This window comes from Eumetopias jubatus, unplaced genomic scaffold (assembly GCF_037043125.1).
Source record: "Eumetopias jubatus isolate StellerSeaLion01/CBP00866 unplaced genomic scaffold, mEumJub1_p1.0 scaffold_13, whole genome shotgun sequence".
NCBI classification, from domain to species: domain Eukaryota; kingdom Metazoa; phylum Chordata; class Mammalia; order Carnivora; family Otariidae; genus Eumetopias; species Eumetopias jubatus.
The window spans coordinates 13,016,925-13,044,725 of NW_028274819.1; the positions used below are offsets into that span (position 1 = coordinate 13,016,925).

The 27,801-nt window shown below is 46.8% G+C and overlaps 1 protein-coding gene and 1 pseudogene across 2 annotated transcripts; one reads left to right on the plus strand and one right to left on the minus strand.

The window, feature by feature from the left end:
* Nucleotides 1-77: 77 nt before the first annotated feature.
* Nucleotides 78-26,371, minus strand: ZDHHC5 (zDHHC palmitoyltransferase 5). 2 transcript variants are annotated; one of them, XM_028111145.2, is made up of 13 exons: nt 26,070-26,371; nt 23,893-23,943; nt 21,562-22,758; nt 12,032-12,153; nt 7,859-8,016; nt 6,152-6,324; nt 5,900-6,002; nt 4,973-5,064; nt 4,408-4,540; nt 3,692-3,815; nt 3,151-3,263; nt 1,829-2,697; nt 78-1,420 (listed from the first exon to the last, which is right to left on the minus strand). In XM_028111145.2, the coding sequence occupies exons 3-13, from the start codon at nt 21,663-21,665 to the stop codon at nt 1,255-1,257; spliced, it is 2,157 nt and encodes a 718-aa protein (XP_027966946.1). In that variant the 5' UTR covers nt 21,666-22,758; nt 23,893-23,943; nt 26,070-26,371; the 3' UTR covers nt 78-1,254. The 2 variants fall into 2 exon arrangements, with proteins under 2 accessions (XP_027966946.1, XP_027966945.1); XM_028111144.2 differs by lacking the exon at nt 23,893-23,943.
* On the plus strand, nt 25,533-27,325 carry LOC148162608 (uncharacterized; annotated as a pseudogene).
* Nucleotides 27,326-27,801: the final 476 nt, after the last annotated feature.

Here is a 27,801-nt window from a genome sequence, read left to right on the forward strand (position 1 = left end):
TTTTCTTTGTGACCTCCCGCCAGAGATCATTCACCTTGCCTTAACCAGACAAAATAACACAAGTCAGGGGGAGCTGGTTAGATCAGGATTTCTTTTTATTCCTTGTTGGTTTAAAATGGCTAATCAGAATAAAAAATAAGAGGGCCTCTGTCTAGAGGCTGGGGTCTCCCCTTTTTAGAGGTTAGAACCCAGGTACCCCCACTACCCAGCACCATACTGAGGTGGGCTGAGGGGTAACCCCCAAGGGACAATCGGAGGGGCCTAGGCCTGCCACTCCTTCTCTCTATCCCGTTTTTGGCATGTGATGAAAAATATTGCTTTTTGGATTCATCTCTCCCGGCCTTGGATTTAAAAATAATGTTAACCGTGTGAGTTGGGGGAAGGCTCTGAGGGGACTGAAGAAGCCCACCCTAATCCCTCTCCCCCAGGAAGGGGGGGCGTTATCCAGTATTGTTTCTGGAGCTCAGTCAAGCTCTTGTCCTGACCGCACCACCACCAGGGTCATGGGGCTGTGACCCCTTTCCTGGGGAAACTAAGTGCCAATGAACCTAGAAAACAAACTCTCCTCCCGAATCCTTCCTTCCTCTGACCAAGACCCCAGACTCGCCTCTCCCAAGGTTTCTTTCCTGATCACTACGCCCCAACGGCAGGGGGGTGCGGTTTCCTTAGTTGGTAACTGGGACAAAAGAGAGGGAACCACTGGGAAGAGGAAGACTTCGATGGATGTCCCCGCTGCTTTCCTGCTGGTCTGAGGAACGGGAAGAGTAAGACAGCCCTCCTACGTACCCCTCCCTCATTTTCCCATCCCAGGATAGATATATAATTTCTTTGATATTTATAATATATATATATATATAGAGATATAGATATATATATATGTACACACACACCTGGTAACGCAGAGAGGAAAAAAATAGAATCCGTAACAATAATAAAAAAAATTATTTCTGGTTTAAAAATGATCTGGTTCCCTCCAGGGCGAGCAATTGCACAAATGTCCACTGAGTCTGGTCCAGGGGTTAACGAAGGGAAGGTCTTAAAAGGTGAAGGGCGTTGCTACCCCAGTCTCAGGGCCCCAACTCTCCGACTCCCCATCCCCATTGCATTTTATAAAACGCTCCTCATCCTCTTGGAATCGGTGGTTTAAAAAAATGTCCATGCAGGGGAGGGGAACCCCTTGAGGAAAGGAAGGTGGCCACCTGGGGCCCTTTGGTGTAGGCGCAGAGGCGTGGGGGGAAGGGAGGTGCCGAAGGCTCACACGGAAATCTCATAGGTGGTACCACCCACCCCTGACACCTTCTTGACTCCGCCCCTTGTGGGGCTGCTGAGAGGCGGCTGGCCTGGGCCAGAGGAGGCAGAGCCTATACTCTTGGGCTGCCCATTGGATTTGCTGTAGGCGGTCTTGAGCTGTACTTCATCTCTAGGAAGAGAAAAAGAGGTAGGTGTCAGGAAGTGGGACACAAAACACAGAAAAGGGAGACCGTTTTATAAGTTACGAGAACAAACTGACATACTTTTCTATATACGTACTTTCTTACCCAAACATTCCCACCTGTTTTATTGCCCTGCTTAAAACAAACCTGGTGCCCTATCTCCTCTCTTTATTCCTTCTCTCCAACAGCAGCTATCTTTCTTACTCTCAGGCAAATACATACGTTTTGGGAAGACAGGATTAAGAAAAAAGTATTAATCAGCAGCTAGAGTGAAACGAGCGATCTACAAGCAGGCCCCTCTGAGTCCACTTGCACACAAGTGAAGTCATGATACCTTCTGTAGGACGCTATGCTAATTTTGAGTCCACGGATGGTCAGGATGGACTTATACTTACTTGGGTGTCAATAACGGCTGCAGGGCTACTTCCTCTGCCTCAGAGACACCAGCTGGGGTGACACCGGCTTTTTGGCTGCTGTAAGACACAGATCGGCCCAGGTATGGGGCGGCTGGGCCTGGTTCAGGGGACCCCAGTCCCCGGCCCCTTAGCCCATCTGGCTTGCCAAAACGGGGGGCGGCTGGGCGTCCCAGTGGAGTCTTGACCAAGGGTGATCTCTTTGAATCATCTGAGGAGGAACTAGTGCGAGGGGCATGGCCTGAGCCCGGCGTTGACTGAATGCCTGAGTCCCCCAAGCCTGGTTCTTCCTCGCGGCCTGGGAGTGGGGGTGACTGGCGTAGCAGCTTCTCTCGTTCCTGAAGGGAGGCCACAATATGGCGCGACAGATTGTCGTACCGGACTGGGGAGGGCTCTCGGTGTGTTGGGCCGGTTGGCACCAAACGTGGGTGCCTCTCGGCTTCCCGCTGCTGGGCCAGCCGGGCTGACAGGAAGGGAGAGGTGTAGCCTAAAGGTGGGTCGGGCTCAGGCCCTGCCTGCACGGACTCGAAATCAGGGCTGTCCGAAGGAGTGAGTAAGCTGTCGTAAGATAGGCTTCCATTGCGTGTCTGGTTGGCCAGGCTCTTATAGGAGGTGGAGGTTGTGCCCTCTGAACGAATGGACTGCAACTGGCCCAGCTCAAAGCCAGTGCCCTGGGCTGACTTGAGGCTGGAGGAGCGTGAGCCACTGGATAGGGGCTCGAAGTGAAAGCTTTTGCCAAAGGTGGGAGAACGGAAGCTCTCTGGCTCCAAGCTGGGCTCCGAGCGGTAGCTGGGATGGCGGCTGCTCTCTGCAATTGAGGTCGGCTCCTTCAAGCTGTCCCCACGACTCAACTGAGGGAGAAACGACAGCATGCTCTTAGTGCTCCTCCTCCTGGGACAGATGCTAGGCCCCAGAGCCCAAGCAGTCATGTCCCACCAGTATGCTTAGAACTTTTTACACACTTTCTCTTGTTCCACACCTAAAGCAAACCAGCGAGCTGGAACAAATAGTATCTCATTTTAAGATGCAAAAGATGAGGCTTAAAGAGGTTAAGTAACTTGCCCATGATGGGTTTTGAACTCAGCTACGATGCTGCAATCAGTGCTTTTACCTAGTATGCTACATTGCCCCTCTCTGATGAAGGACACACTGTCAAGGAGATTAAATCCCAGTAATGTCAACAATCAGTAAAATGTCTGGTTTTTTCCCTTCCCTCTGCCTCTCTTCCTTCCCTCCCCCACTATTCTTTTTCCCAGAACAGCTGACATACATCACAACCCTCCTCCTTCCAGAGTACTCAGTACCTTGGCGCTGGAGGAATGAGGCATGGCGGCTGACGTACTGCTGCTACTGTAACCCGGCCGGTACTTGTACATGGTAGGTGTGGGAGGGCTGTCCTTGCCCAGGAGGCTGCTATCTGCAGGAAGAAAGGCCCAGGGAGACACCACTTTACAAGCCGTTCTCCTGGCCAGAGTTCCTTAAATTACAGAGGGAGAACAAGGTAGGAATGGATATACCAGCAAAAGAAAAGTCCCAGGAACCTGATTTAGCTGCAGTCAAGACGACAGACGCATACCGGCCCAGAACGCAGAGTGAGAGAATGCACAAACATGTCTAGGATGTTCTCTGGTCCATCTGGATGCTGACCGTCCCCGCCCCACAAAAGCCCAGTTCACTGCCACTAGCTACATGGAATTGCCTTTCTCCTCCCCTAGCTGTCCAAAGTGGCTCAACGCCCATCTGTTGGGTTTTCTCAGCCACGATGCGAGTATCACCTCCCAGGCCTTGCCTGCCTGTCTTCTCCACAGCACACAGTAACCTTCTCGCTCCTGCCACTGCTCTTACCCTCATTAGTAGCCAGGCTGAGGTGTGTTCGTAGCCCCGTGTAACGGCTCAGGTCCGGCTTAGGAGGAGGTGGGGGTTCAGCATCTGCAGACTGGCTCTCTGTGATCTCCAAGCTTCCCTTAGACTGGATAAATGAGGGAAAATCAATTTGGAGAACTGGGTATAAGGACAACTCAAAGTATTAAACTGGTATTAGAGGGGTGCTGGGGCGCCAATTATATATTTCTAAACTGGGACTAGAAGACAAGGGATGAGAGCCATTTTGGGGATGACAGTGGATAAAGAAAAATTTTCAACAAGGGTTTAATTCCGTCACTTATGTGTTCATGTCCACCAACTATTTGTTGAGCTCCTACCATCTGAAACTGCTACATTAAGTCCTATGAAAACATGGAAATGAAGGGACTCCACTTCTGTCAGTGGACTTACAATCTAATGGAAAAAAGAAGATATGTACTTAAGTAATTAAAAAAAAATTTTTTTTTCTTTTTAAGTAACTCTACACTCAACATGGGGCTCCAGCTCATGACCCCAAGGTCAAGAGTCGCATGCTCTACCAACTCAGACAGCCAGGCACCCGCGTACTTAAGTAATTTTTAACACAAGTTAATTGAAATTGAGAAATCCTGTAAAGGCAATGTCAACTGAAAGCAAGTTTCCATCTCTTTGCCATGAAAGCCCCCAAGTTACCTACTTTACTTCCCTAAATTCCTCACCTTGCTTCTCCTCAGCTCTCCCTGGATGCCATTGTCCATGATCTTCACCGTTATCTGCCCATCTGACACTTCTGGTCGAAGGAAGGGAGGTCTGATGACAATCGTCTTCTCTTTCTTTGGTCTCCCCAAATACCTGAGTGTCAAAAAATGAGAGGACTTTCATTCATTCATTCTAAGATAGCTAGTGGATGCCTATCTTATATAAAACATTCTTACAAATACAAGAACAGTCTGACCAAGACAGCGAAAAGCTCAGCATTGAACTGATTTCTTAGATTCCATGAAGAACGGCACCAAGACTAGGCTTCTGGGCAGATACCTAGTTCAAGACACTCTGGAGGGAATCTCACCCTCAACTCTCAAAGAGAGTAGCCATAATACCTGAAGAATAGCAACTGAATTCAGGGGGTCCACTAAAGGATGCCACGGCTCTCCCTTGCAGGCACTTCCCAGGCTAAGAGAACCCTCCCTGAACGGCAGTCTCCCACCCAACCCTCCCTGAGAACAAGCCCAAAGACAAACGTTTTGACCAAGAGTGAACACTAGACCAAAGGGGTAGGTGTACCTGGGTGCTGGGGAACTGCAGAGCACACGGCTGACATTGTTACAGCAGCCATTGGTGAAGGGGTTCACACCTCCTCGGAATTTACCCGTAACCTAGAAGAAGGAAAAACAGGCCCTATCAGTCAGACGATGGACCTTGACCTCCAAAGGCCAAAACACAAATCGATAACCAATTATTGTGCACCCACTATTTGGGAGATAGAAAAATGAGTAAAACACAACCCCACCATCAAGAAACTTATAGTCATAATGGTTAAGAATGGGAGCTCCAGAGTCAGGGCCTTCAGTTTGAATCCTAAGGCTGCCTCATAGTAGCTACCTGACCCCACACATCAGTGTTATGTGAAATGGGGATGTACAGCTCACTACTGAAAACTAAGATAATATACATAAAAGGAAGCAGATAAGGTCAGCTTTATTATAAGTACAAGAATAAGCGTTTCTCTTTAAGCGGCACTATGAGCTTCCTGAGGGCTGGCCTAAGTCTACTATTGTTTCTGTAAGCTCGGAGCTCAAATTGTCCAGTATACGGTGAGCATTCTGCAAATGTCTGTTAACTAATAAATGGTTCTGGGGTGCCTGGGTGGCTCTGTCAGTTAAGTGTCTGTCTGCCTTTGGCTCAGGTCATGGTCCTGGGGTCCTGGGACTGAGCCCTGTGTCGGGCTCCCTGCTCAGTGGGGAGCCTGCTTATACCTCTCCCTCTGCCTGCCTCTCTCCTCTCTCTCGCTGTCACATAAAGAAATCAAATCTTAAAAAGAAAAGAAAGAAAGAAATGGTCCCGTTCTTGTGCTTTCATGAGGAGCATGGACACTATATCATAACAAATATTCATTGGGCATCCATCTATGGAAGCACTCCACAACTCATTAGAGGGCGAAGATTCTCACGCCCAGCTCTACAGGGGGTCTCCCATCACTTCTCCCCGTACCTGTTCATTGGTTGTGCGTCCCCTAGCCACCAGCACCACATGAAATCCCGTGAGGCCAGCTACGGGGATGAAGAATAAGCCAGCCACACACATCACTGCCATTCTAAACCCAAAGAATCAAGGAGAACAGAGCAGCATGATCTCACCATCCCCAGCCCCTACAAGAACCACCTTCCCTTTGACCCTCGCTACCACAATGCTCGACTTTCCTCCTCCTCCCCGCTCCCGAGCCCGCAACCCACAGAAGGATACGTGACAGCCGTGCGGACCCCTGAGAGTTCCTCCATGTGGTAGAGGACATAGAGGAGGCCAAAGCCAAACACACCCATGATGTGTGCTGTCAGGGAGAGGAGGAAAAGGAAGAAATAGCGGTAGTTCCGGCGACCGATACAGTTGTTCACCCAGGGGCAGTGATGGTCAAACTCCTAAGGGCAAAAAGAGAAACACTGAGAAGCATCCTTGGACCACAGCCCTAGATCACTTCAGTCAAGAAAGGGACCAAATGTCAGAACTGAAGCGCTGCTTTCAGTAACAGGCCATCGTGTTCGCCATTTAGTTGCCAAATTAACAATAAGCTCAGGCACTTTATCTTGCTCTATCGATCAGTAAGGGGGAAGACCTTCCAGAGGCTGATTGAAGGCCAAGGCCCTCTCTCAAGAGTTTATCCAATGTGACCAAGGAACTCTGAAAGGGATGAATATCAGAGGCTTTGCAAAAATATCAAGATTCATGAGAAAGAGAGGCCTGGAAGGAAAATCTGGCAGACAACTGCTTAGAGTGAAGTAAAAACTGATTGGGGGAGGGGCAACTGGGTGGCTCAGTCGTTAAGCATCTGCCTTCGGCTCAGGTCATGATCCCAGGGTCCTGGGATTGAGCCCCACGTCGGGCTCCCTGCTCCGCGGGAAGCCTGCTTCTCCCTCTCCCGCTCCCACTGCTGTGATCCCTCTCTCGCTGTCTCCCTCTGTCAAATAAATAAATTAAAATCTTTAAAAAAAAAAATTGGGGAAAAAAGGTTAAAAATAAAAGACAGGGGATGCAGAAGGATAAGCAGGAAGAGAAATATAGCTGTAAGATCTGAAGGCAACAGACAGCATGATGTAGTGGATGCAAGAGGTAACACAAAGCCAGGACAAATAACCAAAAAGATGAGTCAGGAAGGCTACAGAGTTGGGAAAGCCTATGCCCACTTGGGGTCCCTCCTATAACAGAAGAATATTTATGCTCTACCTCTCATGCGTTCATCATTGATAATACTTTATTTCCAATTTCATCTAAATTATAGACATTAAATGTCTATATCCATATATACACATAAGAGTGTTTGCTATTTATAGCTGTAATATAATCTAAGACCAAGATAAAATTTTTAAATCAAGTTTTAAATTTTAATTCCAGTATAGCTAACATACAGTGTTCTGTTAGTTTCAGGTGTACAGTCTAGTGATTTAGCAGTTCTCTCCATTACTCTGTGCCCATCAGGATAAGTGCCCTCCTTCATCCCCATCACCTAGTTCACCCGCCCCTGCCCTCCACCCCTCTGGTCACCAGCAGTTTGCGCTCTGGAGTTAAGAGTCTGTTTCTTGGTTTGTTTCTCTCCTTTTTCCCTTTGCTCATTTGTTTTGTTTCTTAAATCCACATAGGAGTGAAATCATATAGTATCTGTTTCTCTGACTGACTTATTTCACTTACATTATACTCTCTAGCTCCATCCAGGTCGTTGAAAACGGCAAGATTTCCTTCCTTGTTATGGCTGAATAACATTCCATTGTGTCTATATACCACTTCTTTACCCATTCATCTAATTGGTAACACTTTCTGAAAGAGCTAGAATACAGCCCAGATAGCCAGGGCTATACTGCACCCAAGACCCAGAATGCAGAGGATTCGATTCTTATTCAATGGGTAGGAAGAAGAGAACTTAGATTAGGCATCTAGGCCTACCCCCGTCAGGGTTCTTACCTCCACACAATTGTCACAGACACTGCAGTGGGAACATCGAGGAGGACGGTAGAAACGGCAGGTGGCACACCACTTCATGCGCACCTGGATGCCCTTAATCTCCACTGTTTTGTAAAGGGGAGCTCGGAAGTCATCTTCCTTGTCTTCATCCTCCTCAGCTGCAGGGGAAAAAAATCAATTAAAAAACAACTATGCCAGAACTGTACTAGGCATAAGGGATGCAGTGGTATTTAAAATATGGCCTCTGCCTTCAAGGAATTCAGTCTTCTGGGGAAGAGAGAACAGGAACTAATAACTAATACTGTGAGATCAGCCCTGTATACGACACTACTGGAACACACTGAAAATGAGGTTCAAGAGAATATGACTCAGAGGTAGCTCTGATATGGGTATGCTGACACTTGGTTTACATACTACGAATATATTTGTAAAGAAATAATTTACATATCAAAGCACATATGTAATGAGTTTGCATAACAGTACAATGTCTACAAGTGCACGAAAACTATAGCAATCCAAGAGAGGAACTAACAGCAACCCTTTTTTTCCATGCACAAACCCCTTCTCCAAAAGATCTTCCCCAACTCTATTAATTCCCTATACATTTCAGTATCGTTTGCTGGCTCAAGCCATTCTCCTTACCTGAATGCCCTTTCCATTTCAATTATCAGAAACTCACGATCCTACTTCAAAACTTAAAAGGCACTATTTGCCTTCTCATCTACAGTATACAATTTTTATTTTTTATTATTAATCTAGAAAAAATACACATGGGAAGGAAAGTTTAAATAAATGAAGGAGCAGGGATTAAAAATTAAGTTTCCAACTTTCACTGACTGGGGAAATGCTTTAAAATATAAATAGGTGAAAAAAATGCAAGGTAAAGAACTGTACAAACAAAAAGATCCCATTTGGAAAATAGAAAACAAAAATACACACACGTAGGGACGCCTGGGTGGCTCAGTCAGTTAAGCATCAACTCTTTTGATTCCGGCTCAGGTCATGATCTCAAGTCATGACATCATAAGATCAAGCCTTGTGTAGGGCTCCTTGCTCAGCAGGGGTCTGCTTGAGATTCTTTCTCCCTCTGCCCCTCCTCCCCTGCATGTGTGCACTCTAAAATAAATCTTAAAAAAAAAAAAAAAAAAGCACATACATTTGCTATAGATAAGTGCTATATGTAAATGTTATATATCTAAATTTTCAAACCACTGGAAAGAAATAGGAACAGTTATCTTTTTATTTTATTTATTTGAGAGCGAGCAAGCGCAAGGGGGGGTGTAGGGGGAGAGGGAGATGGGGGGCTCAATCCCAGGACCCTGAGATCATGACCCAAGCCAAAACCAAGAATCAGTTGGCTCAACCAATTGAGCCACCCAGGCGCCCCCATAGTAGTTACCTTTGGCTGTGAAATTACAGGTGGTATTTGTCTTTTTTATGCTTTCTACATAATGAATATTTACTACTTATTAAAATCTTTACTTAAAAAAAAGAAAGTTTTCGGGCACCTGGGTGGCTCAGTTGGTTAAGCGACTGCCTGCCTTCGGCTCAGGTCATGATCCTGGAGTCCTGGGATCGAGTCCCACATCGGGCTCCATGCTCAGCGGGGAGTCCGCTTCTCCCTCTGACCTTCCCCCCTCTCCTGCTCTCTCTCATTCTCTCTCTCAAATAAATAAAATCTTTAAAAAAAAACTATTAAAAAAAAAGTTTTCTTTTAAAGGAAAAAAAACTAAAATGCTACTTATTTTGAAATTTCTGATCTTTCCACACCAGAAGTGAGCACCTTCTCTTCTTAAAGTACTATGTGGTTCTTAGGTTACGCTTATAACTTAGCACAGTACAGGATATTTATTCATAGAAACATCTTCCCTATCTTTCTTTATAGACTGAGCTATTTGAAAGCAAGAACCTTTAAAAAAAAAAAAACTAATCCCAAATGACCAGGATAATGCCTTTCATACAGATCAATAAATATTTAAATTATGAACAATAAAGGCTCACTAAAATAGCCCTCCTTGGGGCATCTGGGTGGCTCAGTCGGTTGAGCGTCTGCCTTTGGCTCAGGTCACGATCTCAGGGTCCTGGGATCGAGCCCCGCATTGGGCTCCTTGCTCAGCGAGGAGTCTGCTTTTCCCTCTCCCTCTGCTTGCTGCCCCACCTTGCTTGTGCTCTCTTTCCCTCTCTGTCAAATAAATAAATAAAATCTTTAAAAAAAAAAAAATAGCCCTCCTTGGTGCTAGGGACTCCCAAGTTCCTTAGGTTCAACTAATCTTTGAGACAGAAGTCACAAATAAAGCACAGTGATACCGGCTTTGTGAGCACAATGATCTCAGGAAAACCTCAATGTCTCCAAAGTTGTCTTCCAGATTTATGCCTCACCCTTACAAGTTAACTTCACAGGTGAGAGAAATACTGGTTATCAGCACCAACTCTTACCAACTTCTCTCTACCTCTACTGACAGTTCCTGACTCTCACCTCCTCTGCCAGAACAGCCTGCTGCTTCTGTAAGCTTAACCCTTCCAAAATGCACGGGAAAGCACATCCTCCCTCTAGGAGGTAATTCTATTATCCCCCTTTTCCAGTTCCAGCTTCTCTCTCTTCTCCACTTCTATCTCCTCAGGCTACCAGAGTGCTTTAATCTTCTCTATCACAAAAAAAGAAAAAACAAAGCCCTCTCTCTCTCCTAAGACACTGCATCTTCTGCCTTCTCTGCTTAACTTCTTGAAAGAGTAATCTGAATACTCACGGGCTCTGCTTCCTCATTGCCCATTCACTGCCTTCCAAACCATCACAGTTTCGCTAATTTAACTGTATTTTTCCCACATACATACCTAAACACACTATTAGAACTATTCCTGTCAAGATCATAAATTCCTTAGTTACCAAAACGATGGGCAATTTTGAGTTTTCATACTATTGGATCTAATTTCTGATACTGCCAACCATCATGAACTTCATGAACCTTCCTTAGTTCCCACTTTGTCCAGTTTCTTCGCCTACTAACTTTTCTTGCCCAATCACTCTCCAATGGCTCCTCCTCCTCTGCTCATTATTAAAATGCCAATGCTGGTCAGATCTGACCTTGATTCTTTCCTAATCTCGTTCTACTTTCTCTGTAGACACTCTTACTCCTGTTGCTTCAAACACCACATGGCTGAAGCCTCTGAGACCAAGGTCTCTTAGTCTGACTACTCAATTGGCCACTGGGCAACTATATCTGAATGACCATACTATCTCGAGTTCAACATGTCTTAAGAAGCTATCTTCCCTCCAAACATGTTCAACATTCCTGTAACGCCCATCTTGGTTTATAAAAATCAGCATCCAACTTATCTCCCAAGTTAGGAGCCTTGGGACTACCCTAGACAATTCCTTCACTCTCTCACTCTCCCCCAATAAGCAAATGGTCATGAAGAAATCTGTTGAGTCTACTGGTTGAGAACTTCAAGTTCTCATCTGGTTTACATTATGGCAATAGCCTCCCAAAAGGTAACTGTACATTCTTTCAAGAATTTTTTGTAAAAGGAAATCTGATCCTGAGATTCCTCCAATTAAAGACCTCCTACTGTCCAAAGGAAGAAATATAATCTATTTAATTTAGCACACAGTCTTTGACAATTTGGCTCTCATTTACCTCCTACTACCCCTTCTGGCCCCACCATGTGCTTTATCTTCCACCCCACAGAGTTCGGCATCGTGGCACATGCTGCTTCCTGGACCCAAAATGTGCTTCCCGGCCTTCCTCCACTGAAAGTTGTTCCTGCCTCCTCCTCGCAACATTTCCCCAATTTACTGGGGCAGATAAAGTGCACCCTTTTCTATGGCCTCAAAGAATCTTGTTCATGCCTTCACTACAGTTCACGCCACCCTATTATAACTGTCTAAATCATACTAAATTATTATTGTGCCTAGGGATAACACCTGACCCATATGCTCAAAATGAATCTCTGCTGAATGAGTAACTGAAAATCAAAAAGTTGACCCAATGTGAATGAACCCAACTAGAAGTTATGACACCTACTCTGGAAGACTCTGACCCACTTTTCATCATTAGACTATTGAAGTATCCCAAAACCCTCAGAATCCTAAGGCCCAGGACCAAATGCGTATGTCCATAACCCATTATTTTTCAAAGATAGTTGAGGAGTTTCCGAGAGAGAAGGAGATCTTACCTCGAGGGAAAATCCCTGGGTCCATGAAGGTGGCCATGCTGAAGTTGGCCAGCACAAAGAGAAAAACAATCGCATTGTAGATGGGCACTGCAGGTGACACATAGAGGCTTAGTCCTGGACAGCTGCACAGATAATAAAGAAAATGAGGGGCTGCCCCTAACGCTTGGGACACCAACCATATAAAAATCTGAAAGGTTCAGCCCCCATACCTATAAATCGTGTGTGCTTCACCTCTGCTGTCTCAAATTATCTTCATCCTTCACAACAAGTGGGTCTAGTTTCCCCACAGAAATGCTTCTTTTAGATCAAGGTACAAGACTCAGAATCTCTCCTACCATAACCCCTTGTACTAAAGGTCTGTGTTCTTCAGATTCCTTCTTCCCCTGTGGATCTTTTCACATTTTAGAATCTATCCTTATCTCCTTTTAACCAGGCAGAAGAGCTAGGGACGAAGTATGTAACTGGTGCCAGCTACAGTCCCTTCTCCTGCGCAGGCCAAGGCTGCTGGATCTCAGCCATGCCCCACTGACCTGCACATTGGCACAAAGCATGGGATACCACCTGCCTCTCTGGCTCCCCTTGCCTCTTCCCAGCTGGCTTCCAACCACTCTTAAATGCCTAAAATTTCTTCACTGCATCAGATAGTCCTGAGAGATCTATTCAACTAAAAGCTAGTTCTCAAGGGAGACAGGACCACACAGATAAATATGGCTATCAAGATCTAGAACTAGTAAATCAAGTAGAAGAGTAGGGGAGAGAAAAAAAGGGAGCAGACCAAATCAGCCCTAAATCCTATAGGAAAAAGAAACTGGCCAAACATATCCAATATTCCACAGGGTCCAAATCAAGAGATATGCTTTAGGTAACTTTTCTTTGACCCCCCCCCCCGCAAAAAAATAGAGGGGAATGCCCTAGTCCAGGATTAAACTCAGTTTCTCTCAGGATATGAGTCTTAAGTAGGAATGCTGTAAGAACTCTTCCTTTCTGCAGATTTCCTGGGAGCTGGAAGTTTCCAAAAAACATCTGAGTGCTGGCTGCTTTGTCAGTACTATCAAATGCCCTCTCTCTCCTATCTCAGTTCCCAAAGAACTTCCCTTTACGAGAGAGTGGCTAAATACCCTAATCTGCTTTGTGGCTGAGAACTTAATCTCCAGAATGAGGACAGCATCTGACCTTGTCCCCTTTATCTAGACCAGCCAGAAGTAAAGGAAGAGTTCATTGAGAGGAAGAAGGAGCCTAGAGAACAAGACAGCAAATGAGTCTGGAGAATGAATCCGCTGTAGTCCTGGATTCTGTTGAGAGAGGTCTGTCTCCATCAAAACAAAAAGCACAGCCCTGAACAGTGATTCAAGACAATTCATAGCTACTGAGCTCCTTATTCAGATATAAACTAATAAGAGACAAAATTGATTGTCACAAAGCATCTCACAAGCCTTTACCACCTCCCATCTATTTATTCAAATTCACCATTCATTAAAAAAAAAAATCAAGTAAATATTTATAGTGTGGTAGGCTTTCCAGATAGTAAATATCAATGAACTCTTTGCTTCTCTGGGTAGGTGAATACGTAACTGGGAAACAAAATAATGAAGTGAGGTGCAGGCACAGATTTCAGGGGGAAAACAGACCCTCAGTCACAGCTCTCGTTTTCCTCTAGCCACGTCTCCCACAGAAGCCTCTTCCTCTGGGGGGTTCTCTGGTTCAGAAAGGAGGTCCCCAAACTCCGGCAGGGTTTGGGGTAGAATACAAGCAAGAAGAGTCCTTACACAGCCCCACCCAAAGGCTGACCTCCTAGGCTCCTTAGGAGGGAGGGACAGAAACTGAAAACCAGTCATCCAGGTCAGAGCCCCTCCCTAGCACTTCGCTGTCGCTTCAATTTCCGCCAGGGGAAGAGGAGAAGGGGTGACTCACTTGACTCCTACAGCCTGGGAAGATAATTAGAAGGGAAAAAGAAATTAAATCCTTATAACACTGAGGTGCCCATGATTTAAAAGTCTCATTCCTAGAACTGACGACTATAGTTACAGTGGCCTCTTGAGCTTCTGACAGACTAAAGGTTCCTCGATCCCTGAGGGGAGCTAAGGTGAGAGAATGAGATGTCAGCCCCTTGCAGGCCCAAATGGCACTCTTTCTGACCCCATTTTTTTCTTCAGTTTCTGCATTTCCAAATGAAGAAAATCGCCCAACTTCTTGGGTACGCTGCCACCCACCCATCCCTGGATAATGAATGTCACCCCTGCACTCTTTCTTCCCCCCCCCCGCAAAGATTTTAAAGTAATCTCTACACCCAACGTGGGGCTCAAATGCACGACCCTGAGATCAAGAGTTGCACGTTCCACAACTGAGCAAGCCAGGCGCCCCGCTCCTGTGACATTCCTGATACCGACTCATCCCAGCTGAATCGTGTAATCCTACAATCCAGTTTCAGTATCTGTTGCCAAAATAAGCCTACCCCCACAGTGGCAGCATCTAGAAATGATGCAAATAACTCCACTTCCCAGGCAGCATCTGCCCCTTGACTGAAATCAAGGACCCACTGCTTCCAACCTTCACACTCCAGCTGATGGAACACCCCACCAAGGAGAGGCGTGAAGCAGAGCCTGTTCCTGCCACATCCCATATTCTACTTGGCTCAGGGAGGGGCTTGCTGTTGCTACAGTACTTTGCCAAATTCCTAGGCGACCACTCCAAGTGGCCTGTCTGGATCTGCGGCCTCTGAAGAAAGACGACGAGGCCTGGACTGAGGAGGAGCCGTCAGGGCTGGTCCTCAGCCTCCGGCAATAATCCCAGAGTTCCAAAGCAGAGGGAGTGGCTGGAGCCCAGAAGGCTGGCTGACTCACTGATGAGACTCCCAGACCTATACCAACCCAGGAAGAACAGGTTCTTCTGCCCACCCATCCAGCACTTCTGTTTTCAGAGAGAGTGGGTTTCAATACCCACACTTCTGGGGCACCTGGTTGGTTCAGTCAGAAAAGCATGTGACTCTTGATCTCAGGGCTGTGAGTTCAAGCTCCATGTTGGGCATGGAGATGACTTAAAAAAAAATAAACTGGGGTGCCTGGGTGGCTCAGTCGTTAAGCGTCTGCCTTTGGCTCAGGTCATGTCCCAGGGTCCTGGGATCGAGCCCCGCACTGGGCTCCCTGCTCGGTGGGAAGCCTGCTTCTCCCTCTCCCACTCTCCCTGCTTGTGTTCCTGCTCTCGCTAACTCTGTCAATAAATAAAATCTTTTAAATAAATAAATAAATAAAACTGGGGGCGCCTGGGTGGCTCAGTCGTTAAGCATCCTGCCTTCGGCTCAGGTCATGGTCCCAGGGTCCTGGGATCGAGCCCCGCACAGGGCTCCCTGCTCAGCAGGAAGCCTGCTTCTCCCTCTCCCACTCCCCCTGCTTATGTTCCTGCTCTCGCTGTGTCACTGTCAAATAATTAAAATCTTTAAAAAAAAAATAAAAAATATCCACACTCCCGAAAAATCTGTTTCCTAGCCCTAATACTTCCTATCATAAAAAAATGGTTAAGTTGCTGGTAAGAAAAAGTAGGAGTCAAGAAGCTTTGGATCTTAATCCCGTCTCAATCGATGCTTTGCTATGTAGCTTTAGGTAATCTACAGAAAACTCTTCAATCTTATTACTTCAGCTACATAATACAGATGTTAGAATGAAGGAGACAATATCTGAAAAGATCCTGGAATTCTTTTTAAACCAGCTAGCTTACTACTGAGCATTCACTGGATAGAAGACACGCCCCCCCATTATTAACTATCACCATCATCATCAATTATCATTCCAGCTCCACCTTCATCCCTAATTCCACTTCCCCTATGTGAGGTACTAGAAATTCAAGAACACTTAAAACAGAGGCACTAAGCTCCTAAAGAACAGGTCTAAGCATTCCGCCCATGCCTAGCACATAGTTTGACTCTACGGCTAGTGTTCCTTGTTGATGAAGCAAGGCTGGAATGAATAGCCCACTTCCTGCCCCTGGGGATCCTCAAGATTCCATGGGAAAACAATTTTTCCTCTCTTAGGTGGGGAAGTTTCTCCTAAGATACCTGATATGTCGTGTCTTACGCACACTTTTAAGCAGCTGAGTGCAAGATGTAGGACTTGGGCACTTATTCCTGGATGAAAAAACAACGTGGGAAGTAAAAGGAACATCCACTGCTCAATTAATGCCCTAAATCACGAGGCTGCTCCCACTCAAATCAGGTGCTAGCACCTCTGCAGTCAAGAAAAAAAAGGACCAGAGGGAGAGGCACTAGGGTTACCCAACTCTGTGGGTAAAGGGTTGGGAGGGGCCAGAGGCAGAAACTGAAAAGAAGAAAGCGCTCTCACGGATGGGTCACTGGAAAAGACCATCCTGGATTTCTGGACAACCCTGACATGTATCCTTCCCACAGGGGACAGCTTGCAGCAGAAGATTTTACCACTACGCCCTCCCTACCAACTTTAGAACTCGACAATGAGACACTGGCTGACTTAACTCAGAGCTCAAGGAGATTTTAGGGAGGCAGTTCAGTGATTTATTTCAAATGGCACTGCCGGGAGCTCTAAGACTCAGGGGTCCCCAGAGAGGCAAAGAGGAGACACCAAGTGGCTGGGCCTCCACATACCAGCCTCGCTTGACCCAGAGCAGCCCTCCTCTTGTGTTTGACACACTGGGGTTCCACGTAAGATCTCACTGGAAAAAGGGGCACTGTGCTTAAATAAACTACTCTCGGTCAACCTCCTCATTTTACAAAGAACAGATTCACAAAGGTTAACAGACTTTACCAAAATTAGTTTCCTGACCCCCCAACAGAGCTGATTCCTCTTACTTAGCACTGCCCCCTACCCTTGCCAATCACAAAAGGGGATTAAACTAAGACAGATGAGGATCCAGGCCCGTTATCTTAAACACAGGGTCTAGGATTTAATTGGGGGGAGGAGGAGGGTTAATTTAGCAGACACTCTCCTTCCCCAACAGAGGAAAAGAATTAAAACAGAATCCCCAATAATTCTCCCACTTACTTTTGGTACGGGACAAATTCAGTGAATGGGAGGGATCAGGGTTCTGGAGGGAAGGCCTCAACTGTTCTATTCAAGCTTCTCCAGGGCAGATCACCTTTTGGCGACCAAACCCAGCTGATAAATTCTGCTCACAGCTTTCTCTACCTGCCAGAGAAACACCAAGGGTAAATTGTTCCTAATGAGTTGAAACCTACATGCCTCCACTAATTATGTCTGCCAACTGAAAGGGACTCTCCCTCCTACTCCCAGTCCTCTAGGTCCGGAAGTCATTCCCACTTGGGACTTAGACTGATCTAAGAACAGACAGTTACAGCCTGGTGAAGAGAAGAAGAGGATGACAGAACAGTTACAGATTCAGGGCCCCAAAGAGGAGTTGGTTCAAAGACAGCCTTCCTCTGGGGCACTTGGCTGGCTCAGTCGGTAGAGCAAGTGACTCAAGAGATCTCGGGGTTTTAAGTTCGAGCCCCGCGTTGGGAGTAGAGATTACTTAAAAATAAAATCTTAAGGGACACCTGGGTGGCTCAGTCGGTTAAGCGTCTGCCTTCGGCTCAGGTCACGATCCCAGGGTCCTGGGATGGAGTTCCGCAGCAGGCTTCTTGCTCAGCAGGGAGCCTGCTTTCCCCCTCTGCCTGCTGCTCCCCCTGCTTGTGCTCTCTCCCTCTCTCTGACAAATAAATTAAATAAATAAATAAAAATCTAAAAAAATTTTTTAAAGTCAAAAACACAAAACCAAACAAACAAAAGAAAGGCTTCCTCTTGTCTACTTGAAACCAGAAATTGTTTTTTAGGTTGCATATAGTTTTAAACCAGGGGAGGGGGCTTCCTCCAAGGAACTGAACTTCAAAAAGGATATAATCTGTGGGGGAACAGTTTTTGACAACAGAGGCAGCTCAGCCCAGATATATGCTTGTAGAGGAACTGCTACGGTCAGATGTAAAGGAAGAGATGAGAACTTCACAAGTTACCAAGAGCTAGGTGATAAAAAATAAACAGGGTGTTTGTCTCCATGAAGTGGGTAGGGGAGACTGGAGGAAGAAAAGAGCCCAGAGGAAACTGCCAGGGGAAACTCTAGCTATGACTAGAAGACTAAGTCTCTTCTAACTCTGGATTAGAGTCAGTAATTCCAAAGTCCGTTACTGTCCTCCAAAATTCTTTCTCCTGGGGCTGAGACCATGGAATAAGGAGGGCCCCTATTTCTCTGGCACCAGGGAATGAGAAAGTAGGTTAAATAGCTTCAACTATCAGTCCAGAAAATGCCTATGTCAGGACAACTCTTTGTGGCGAAACTGGTATAACCAGCCAAGCACTTCAATGGCTTCAGATTAACAAAATAAGAATGAGGATTCTGCTTGCTCTATCTCAAGAACAGATGGGTTGAAAGAGAGACCACTCAGGCCCCTGAATTTCCTAGCTTCCCAAAGGCCTTGCCTTTTTTTTTTTTAAGATTTTATTTATTTATCTGACGAGAAAGAGACAGTGAGAGAGGGAACACAAGCAAGGGGAGTGGGAGAGGGAGAAGCAGGCTTCCTGCCAAGCAGGGAGCCCGATGCGGGGCTCGATCCCAGGACCCTGGGATCATGACCTGAGCCGAAGGCAGATGCTTAACGACTGAGCCACCCAGGAGCCCCAAGGCCTTGCCTTTTGAAGGAAAACAGACCCTCCTCAATCAAGCAGGCCTAAGGGTATCAACCTGGTCTTGTAACACACCCCCCTGACACACAACCACAACGGCTACAAGGATACAAAGATCTCATATGACCAACCCTTGGTTAAAATACTGATTCTAGGGCGCCTGGGTGGCTCAGTTGGTTAAGCGACTGCCTTCGGCTCAGGTCATGATCCTGGGGTCCCGGGATCGAGTCCCGCATCGGGCTCCCTGCTCAGCGGGGAGTCTGCTTCTCCCTGACCCTCTTCCCTCTCGTGCTCGCTCTCATTCTCTCTCTCTCTCTCAAATAAATAAAATCTTTAAAAAAAATAAAATAAAATAAAATACTGATTCTAGGGCACCGGGTGGCTCAGTTGGTTACGAGACTGCCTTCAGCTCAGGTCATGATCCTGGAGTCCCTGGATCAAGTCCCGCATCAGGCTCCCTGCTCAGCAGGGCGTCTGCTTCTCCCTCTGACCCTCCTCCCTCTCATGTGCTCTCTCTCTCTCCTTGTATCTCAAATAAATAAAATCTTTAAAAAAATAAAATAAAATAAAAATATTTATTCTAGGGGCCCCTGGCTGGCTCAGTCATTAAGCGTCTGCCTTCGGCTCAGGTCATGATCCCAGGGTCCAGGGATCGAGCCCCGCGCATCAGGCTCCCTGCTCAGCAGGAAGCCTGCTTCTCCCTCTCCCACTCCCCCGGCTTGTGTTCCCTCTCTCGCTGTGTCTCTGTCAAATAAATAAATAAAATCTTAAAAAAAATAAAATAAAATACTGATTCTAGGGGCGCCTGGCTGGCTCAGCCGGTAGATCATGTGATTCTTGATCTAAGGGTCGTGAGTTCGAGCCCCACACTGGGTATAGAGATTACTTAAACATTAAAAAATCTTTTAAGGGGCACTTGGGTGGCTCAGTTGTTAAGCGTCTGCCTTCGGCTCAGGTCATGATCCCAAAGTCCTGGGATCGAGCCCCGCATCGGGCTCCCTGCTCCACGGGAAGCCCGCTTCTCCCTCTCCCACTCCCGCTGCTTGTGTTCCCTCTCCCGCTGTGTCTCTCTCTGTCAAATAAATAAATAAAATCTTAAAAATAAATAAATAAAAAATAAAAAAATAAAAAATCTTTTAAAAAAAGGCTGATTCTATTTGCTGGCCATAATAGCAGAAATAAAAACAAGTCTAGGGCCCCTGGGTGGCTCAGTTGGTTGAGCGACTGCCTTCGGCTCAGGTCATGATCCAGGAGTCCCTGGATCGAGTCCCACATCGGGCTCCCTGCTCGGCGGGGAGTCTGCCTCTCCCTCTGACCCTCCCCCCCCTCACATGCTCTCTCTCTCATTCTGTCTCAAATAAAAAAAAAATCTTTACAAAAACAAGTCTAAAACTGAAGACTCACATCTCCTTATTGACAGTCAATACATGAAGGATAGAACACTAAACACGCTGAATTTAAGCAAGAGAAAAAAATTATGAGAAAAGTCAGATAAAGAAGAGTATAGACAAGAGTAGGGCTGCTTTAGATCCTTGAGGGAATCAACAGGCATGCTCAGGCTAGAGAGCTGGGGGCCAAAGAATCCATGACCTCTACCCTCCAGAAGAACGGGTAAAAAGCAGGATGATGCTCATACCTTAGATAAGAGATTCATTTTTTTCTTGTTTAAAAACTCAACAGAAAAACATCATTACTTTACTGACTCTGTAGGCCAAACAATCCAAATCTTTTAGAATTCCTTTTGATATATGAAGCTCAATTTAGGGGGGAAGGGAGGGTTTCCTCCCCTCCTCAGATAATATCGGTTCTTAGGTTTCTCCCCATAATAGTAACTGCCCCCTCTCCAGCAATTCCTGCTTCATTCATCCTTCAATGAGTCCAAACTGCTTTTATTCCCTACCACTTCAGTCCATTTCCTTCCTCTTCCCAGCAACCTCCCATTGCTCTAAATAGCATCTCACAATTAGGTTTGAGCCTGAAATCATGGCAAAGTGAACTCCCCAGAAAAATCTAGCATGCTCTGATTGTTCCAAGAGCTACAACTAGAACACTAACTCAGTGACTCAACAGTTTAAGGTTCAGAAGCCTGCTACACGTTAATTCATAAACAGGGAACAGCGAAGAGGCCGGCCAGGTGGTCAACAGCTAAAATACTGTGGGAAGAGGAAAGATAAATCAGTCTCCTCCAGTGACCGGCAGATGAACAAAGTCTGAATATCTTAAGCAGGAAATCTTCGGTGGCAACCGCTTTTCCTAACAGGACCAGGGAATGCAGGAATGACTGCCATCCCTCCAGCAGAAAGGGATGTGAAGGCAGCCTGCCGGGACTCTTCCTAAGTAAAACCTGCCCCTTCCCAGTGGCCTTCACTGGTCCAGGCTTTGGCTCTTAATGTGCAGAGAAAACCATCTGAGCAACAGGAAAAGCCCAGCTGTCTCCTTGGTCTATCTCCTAAATCAATTCTGCAATTCTCCAGTACACTCAGCTCGACATCCTGGGGAAAAACCATTACTGTTTGAAAAACCTCTAGTTCTTTCTCTCGCAGAACCAATTGCTTAAGCTGCTTCAAGCCTCTCTGGTGGTTTCCTCCTACTTCCTTCCTAGTTCACGATCATCTAATGATGGAGAGCTGGGTAAGAAAACACAAAGACATCTGTGATGCCCAAGAAAAGGAGGCAGGGGAAGGGAGATGATTCAACAGAGTAAAATTTCTAACAAGGCTGACAGGATAGGCCTTTCTCTCTGTGCTTACCATGTCTCTGAGATGTGTTGTTGCCTCTATCAGACATTAAGACACCCAGGCACATGGCAAGTAACTAGCAAAACTCATGTGACAAATAACCCCCTCACCTCCCATGGAGCCCCCCAAAAACCACCACTGGGAGAAAACTCACGTAAAGGCAAAGAAGAGGGTCGTAGCTCCCACTAAGAAGACGGCGGCTGCTGAGACCGGAACATACTTGCTGGGCTTGAATCTCTTTCCAGACTCTGCGGGCATGTTGGAGCTCTGATGGGAGGTCTGCCCTGCCGCATAGCCCAGGCCCACACAGCGGCAGAACAGACAAGAAAATGGGATGAGGGGAACAACGGAGAAAAGGAGTACAGAAGGAAACCAGGGAAACAGAAATCTAAAATTATCACCCTTCCCCCTCCCAAAAAAAAACCAAAGGTCAAAAGATCTCAAATGAAGGAAAACACATGGGAGGGGGAAAGGTGATTCCAAATGATGAATAACCACTCCCCAGAACAAGGCAAGAGGGAGAGATTAAGAAACACAGGTTGTACAGTTTAAAAACTGGAGACAAACAGGCTGTACACATACAAATGGTTGCAGGTGGAGAACATGGGCCGTCAGACAGGTCAGGGAATAGCTCATGGATGGAGGCAAGTCTTCAAAGGACAAGCAGGGGAGAATATCAGGGTAGGGAAGACCACTTCGGGCAAGGAAAAATTCTTCTGAGGAGACACTCTAGCACCTCCACGACTACCACACTCCACCAGATGTGAGCTGCACCTAAAAGAGGTGTGCCCGGTGTTTCTATTTTAATCCAAAAGGGAACCTGAGGCCCCTTCCAGTTTTAAAGAGAAGCTTTTTTTACTGCAGTCCTGGTCCCTTTTAGGCAGTTTTCTCAATGCCACCAATCCCACACCTTGACTTCAGGGCTTGTAGTCTGGCAATGGTGGTTTAATTTTATTTATTTTCTCTTGATGGCTAAAGCTGGGCCGCAGCTGTTACAAGGTTGAGTTGTAAATCCTTTTCTTCCAAGGGGGAGGGAAAACAGAAAGAGAGAGCACGAGCAAGCTTGTCTGTCTTCAATCTCTTCTTGTTATTCCCAAGCCCTTTAAGGGCTCCGTTTCCTATCGAGTTCATGCAAAACTAAAGGGAAACGTAAAATCCCTGAAGCCATGTTCTTCCCAATTAACAAAATAAGATGAAGAAATCAATTCCACTCAATGATAGTTCTAAAACAGTACTGTGGATGAAAGCAAAGTTCCAAAAAAGTCCCTGTTTCCAGGTTAGTCAATGTCTTTGATCTTCTTCAGTCTTGGGCTTTCTAGATGCAGAATTCAACTGGGTTACAGTGCCTCACCTGGGAAACAACAAAAAAAAAAACACAAATATCTTCACCAGATAAATTCTTTCAGCAAATTTCTTAAGAACATCAAGGCTGACACCCCACAGGCTACTCTGTTTAAAAAGTGCCTTTTTATGGCATACACTTCACTTATGTGCATGTGGGAAAGGATTCAGAATCCTTCACTCTTCTAAGTGCTGTTCATACTGGAAAGAGAACATGGTTTCACCTGGCCTGAGGTCATCAAAGCATTAGCTCTTATAAGGGGTGCATCTCACCTGACACAAATGGGCAGTTACAAATATCAAGAATATCAAAATCTAAAAACAAACAAGGGCACAGCAGTGAAGGGCAGTCCTAGAAAAGAGATTCTCTTTGGACAAAGTATTTATTGCAACAATGAAAAAAGAAAAAAGTAACCTCAAAATTAGGACAGTATGTCTCATTTCCCTTCCATGTATGTCTCTGTCTCTTATCTCTCTACGCTTTTTAGTTATAACCCTGAAGAGGCAAAAGCTGAGTTTTTGGTCTTCTGGAATAAGCCATGAAAGGACCTGGGTGAAGACTGTCCTTGAACTAAAAGGTGAGCTGCTCTGAGAAACTGAGTCAACCACAGAGGCTGGTCCTTTCCTTCCCAATTCAACAGTTTATTCCTACATTGGCCTATCAGAAGTCAACTGAGCCCCACATTCCCCATATGATTAAGAGTAACAATTATTTCTGTTGACAGTAGTAGCCAAGTAACACTTTGGATTTTATAGGATGCTTTTCATCTGTGATCTCAAAGCACTTAACTCACATTATCTGGTGACACAGTCCCTTACCCCACTCAATAAAATTGAAGGCTAGAGAATGCCTGAGGCCATTCTACTTAATCACTTGAGCAGTCAGGTTAAGAACCAGAGTTCACATGCCCCTTTGCCAACACAAAGCCTTTCTACCACTTTCTCATCCACTACACTACTTGCCCAGTGACTGCATCTTGGAATCTGCAGACCAAAAATTTTACTTGTTAAAATTAAAAATAAAAGTTTATTTGACCCAAGCAGTTCAGTATTTCCCTTAATACCGGTGGCAGAAATTCATACGTCAGAAGATTCAGACAGTGAAATACAAATGTGCCCTGGAATTCACCACTTCCTCTCTTACCTGTGGCATGGAAGGCAAAGACACCTTCCTTCAAGATGCACTGTCTCTCTCCTTAAAAAAACAGAGTATTAGAGGGCCAAAGAGCAATATTAGAATAGAGTGAACATTCAGAGAGTACAAGAAATTGTTAAAGACCTAAAAAAAGATAAACCCCCTCTAGCCCCTGATTTTATGATTATTTAACAGTTTCTATAGGAATCAAAGCCCAACCTTCTCAATTTAGGCCTAAGTAACTTTGTGAACAAGAAGCAAATTCTTGGTTTGTGGGCAGTACTATTAAAGTAAACTTTCCGGGCGCCTGGGTGGCTCAGTCGTTGGGCATCTGCCTTCGGCTCAGGTCATGATCCCATGGTCCTGGGACAGGGCCCCGCATCAGGCTCCCTGCTCAGCAGGAAGCCTGCTTCTCCCTCTTCCACTCCCCCTGCTTGTGTTTCCTCTCTCGCTGTGTCTCTCTCTGTCAAATAAAATCTTAAAAAAAAAAATAAAAAATTTAAAAAAATCAAAAAAACCTTTCCCCTCAAAACCCCAAACAGTAGAGAAGATGGAAAGCTACACTGCTACAATTTTATCTAGAGTAAGTAATATCATTTAGACACCATGTATTATTTCAGATTATATTTTCTGACAGGAGAAAAGTCACATGGGATAATATTGCCATAGTAATGCAGGGTCATAAAAGGCAATACAATTTGGGGAGTACGATACAGGGAAACAAAAGTGATCAACCTTTGAAATGTTTAGGGAATATACATTAGAAGGGAGATGACAAAAACGGAACAATTTATTGGGTATAATAAAGACGCACCAAGTCTTTGCAGAAGAATGTGCTGTGGGCAGTAGGGATGAGACTGCAGGGTGAGTGTGGTTCATCACAACCAGCAGTCTGGATCTGTACCAGCATGAGAAAGGTGTACAAGAATGTGTGTGACATACTCAGGCACAAAGTAACTATGGAATGGAAATATGTACATAGAAAATAAACTACAGATCATATTGTATAAATATTTAATACAAGTAGGTACCTCAAAGGGGTGAATGGAGATCAGCAGTACCACCAATAACACAAGTTATCATTTGTTGAAATAAAGTAGTGTAACACTGCAATATAGTAAATTTGAACACAAAGTAATCAAGGTATCATGAATAACCCAAATGTCAAGATGTTGGTTGGAATCAAGCAGAAGTTTAATAAGGGTGTTATTACATACGGAAGTAGCCAAGTACATGGCAATACAATTCTTATAACCATTAGGTGGGTTATTAAAAATGAGTGATACTGAGCATTCTGAAGAGATCTGATCGAGTACAAGGGATACTGGGATAAAAGGGCAGCGATGTGAGAGAAGATCAACCTAGACAAGGTGGCATTAACCAGGAAGTGAAAAATCCAACGCAAAAAATGGTCTAGGGTATAACACATAAACGATCCTACACCTCTTTCCATAACTTTTAAGTCACTTTCTTACTTCTCATTAGCGTGTTTTCATTTGGCTAAGTGGGTAAAACACTTTCCACCTCCCTGTCCCACAAAGAGATCCCTATAGGTAAAATATTGGCAAACGCATTCCAGCTCCAGTGGCAAAAAGTACAAAGTACTAAAAACACGGAGCTCCCAACTGGTGGGGGTAGGGAGGAAGCGGATGGATGGGAGAGAACAGGTAACAGGATGAGGCTTGAGCCAAAGTAAGTATCAGCAAAAGGGGGCAAGGGACCTGAAATGCGGGGAGGTAGAAGGGGAACAGCACCCCGTCCCCACCCCGGGGCTGGGGTAGGGAGAATCACCATTTGGGGCAGAGCTGGCTGAGACCGAGAAGACGGAATACGCGGCGGTAGGGCCCACTGAGGCTGCGGGAGACGGCAGAGCCCCGGGGCGCAGGGCCGGGGGCGGAAGGGGCGGCGGCCGAGCGCCAGGCGCGGAGGTCCCGAGCCAGGACCGGGCGACCGGGCACTAACCCGTTCAGTGCCCCGGCGGCCGCGAATCCCCGGCCTCTACTCGTCGTCCGTTTCCGGGGCCCACGGGTCCCGCCGCAGTTGGATGACCCGGCCCGGGGGTAGGAATGGGGCCTCAAACCACCTCCCCCCCACCTCGGTCCCCCTTCCCTAGAGGTCACTCTCCCCTCCCACCTCACTGGCCCGGCACTTCCGGTTCCGCAGGGGCCGGTGTCCCCGGTACTCACCCCCGGCGCGGTTCCCGTCACCGCCGCCGTCGCTGTCGCCGCCGCCTCCTGGCAGTGCCGTCCGGCCTCTGAGAGGCCGCGCGCGGCCCCCGCACGCTCCACGCCCGCCCTGCTACGCGCGCCCCCGCCCGGCGACGCTCGTCTTCGAGCCGGCGCGCGGCCGTTGCCCTCAGCGCCGGGTCTCGAGCCCTCCCAGCGTTCCCATTGGCTCCCTGTCCCGGGCGCGCGCGACGTCTCGCGCGGGGCCCGTTTCTCTCATTCATGCGGCTCGCGACGCCGCGCCCGCCTCCGCTCACTCTCCCATTCACCCATAGCCCCCACCCCCACTCCGCTCTAGGGCGTGCGCGCGAACCCGGCGACCGCGGCGACCTCGCGGCCTGATTGGCTGCAGAAGCACAGCGCCGTACGCACGCTAGAGAACGAGCGCGCGCGCGCACGGCCGTCGGGTTCCGCAGACGACTGGGACAGGAGGACTGGCGTACTGCGCAGGAGTCAGAAATGGGGAAGTGGCTGGGCGAGTCTTTCGTTTTCCTGCGTCCTATTTTCAATTCCAACAGTATTCAAGAAGAAATCCTCGGAAGTAAAAATAGTTATATGTGAGTGCTGGAAATACTCAAAAGCGAGGAGCCATCCTCATTCTCCAGACCCCCTCCGACTAAGTGTGGTACGGTCCAGACAGGCTTCCAGCACAACCAATCATCGGTCGGCCCCGCAGTCCTCCCGGATCAGCCCCTTCGTGCATTGGCCAACCGCTTGGCGACTGAATAGCTCCCACCCTCCCACCGCCTTTTTTTATTTTTCCGATGGCGATAACTTTATTTAAAGCGATCTTAATGGAGGCGTCCTCGGTGGAGCGAGCTACGTGTTAGCGGCGGAATCGCGGGCTAATGGAACGGTCTGGCTGTAGCTCCCGCATGGAGGGGGCGCCAGGACTGGTAGGGTCGTGTGGGGCGAAGCTCCTGCCAAAGGCCCGGGAGGAAGAGGAAGGACATCGGCGAGAGACTTGCAGTCCGCACAGCTAGTGCGGTCCGTGGAAGGAAGCGCAGGGAGTGAGCGCCCCCTGAGGCGGTGGCAGCCCCCCAGAGCGCGAGCGGGCTCTTGGCTTCGTTCCCTTAGTTTCTCACTGCAGCACAAGGGATGGGCGCCCGCTTTCCTAACTTCGCCCCAGGCCGGGAACACAGGCTGGAATCTGGCCGTCCCTGGCGAGCTGCTGGCTGTCTCTACAGATTCGAGAGCCATACTTTTGCCCTAATTAGCCCTACCCAGCTGTGAACCCAAGAGCAAGGTCAGGTGTTCTCTCCTCATTTAGCTCAAGGCCATTTCTCTTTTGAAAGGAGCTCTGGCTATTACATAACAGTCTTTCAAAAAAGTGTTCCAGCAGCCACTTCTCTGAAGCCAAAGTTGCTCACCTGTAAAGTGTGATTCTAATTCCTGCGGTCTGTCCTCGGGTTTGGTGTCAAATGTTCTTGGTTTAACTGTGGTCTAATACTTTAGTACTAGGCAGCAAGGTAAAGGGGAAAAGGTCTACCTTCAGTTTTCTGGGGTCTAGTCTACCTCCTCTGACATGGCATATGTATCAGGGTCTCGTTCATTCTTGTTAAGGACTTCAAGCCACCATTTATTGCAACACACTAGAGAGTTCTCTTTTAATGACCAGTGTGTATTAAAAAATGAAATCTTTAAAACACTTTAGCTCATATGAAAGGTAAAGTTATTATTGGAGATACAGTAT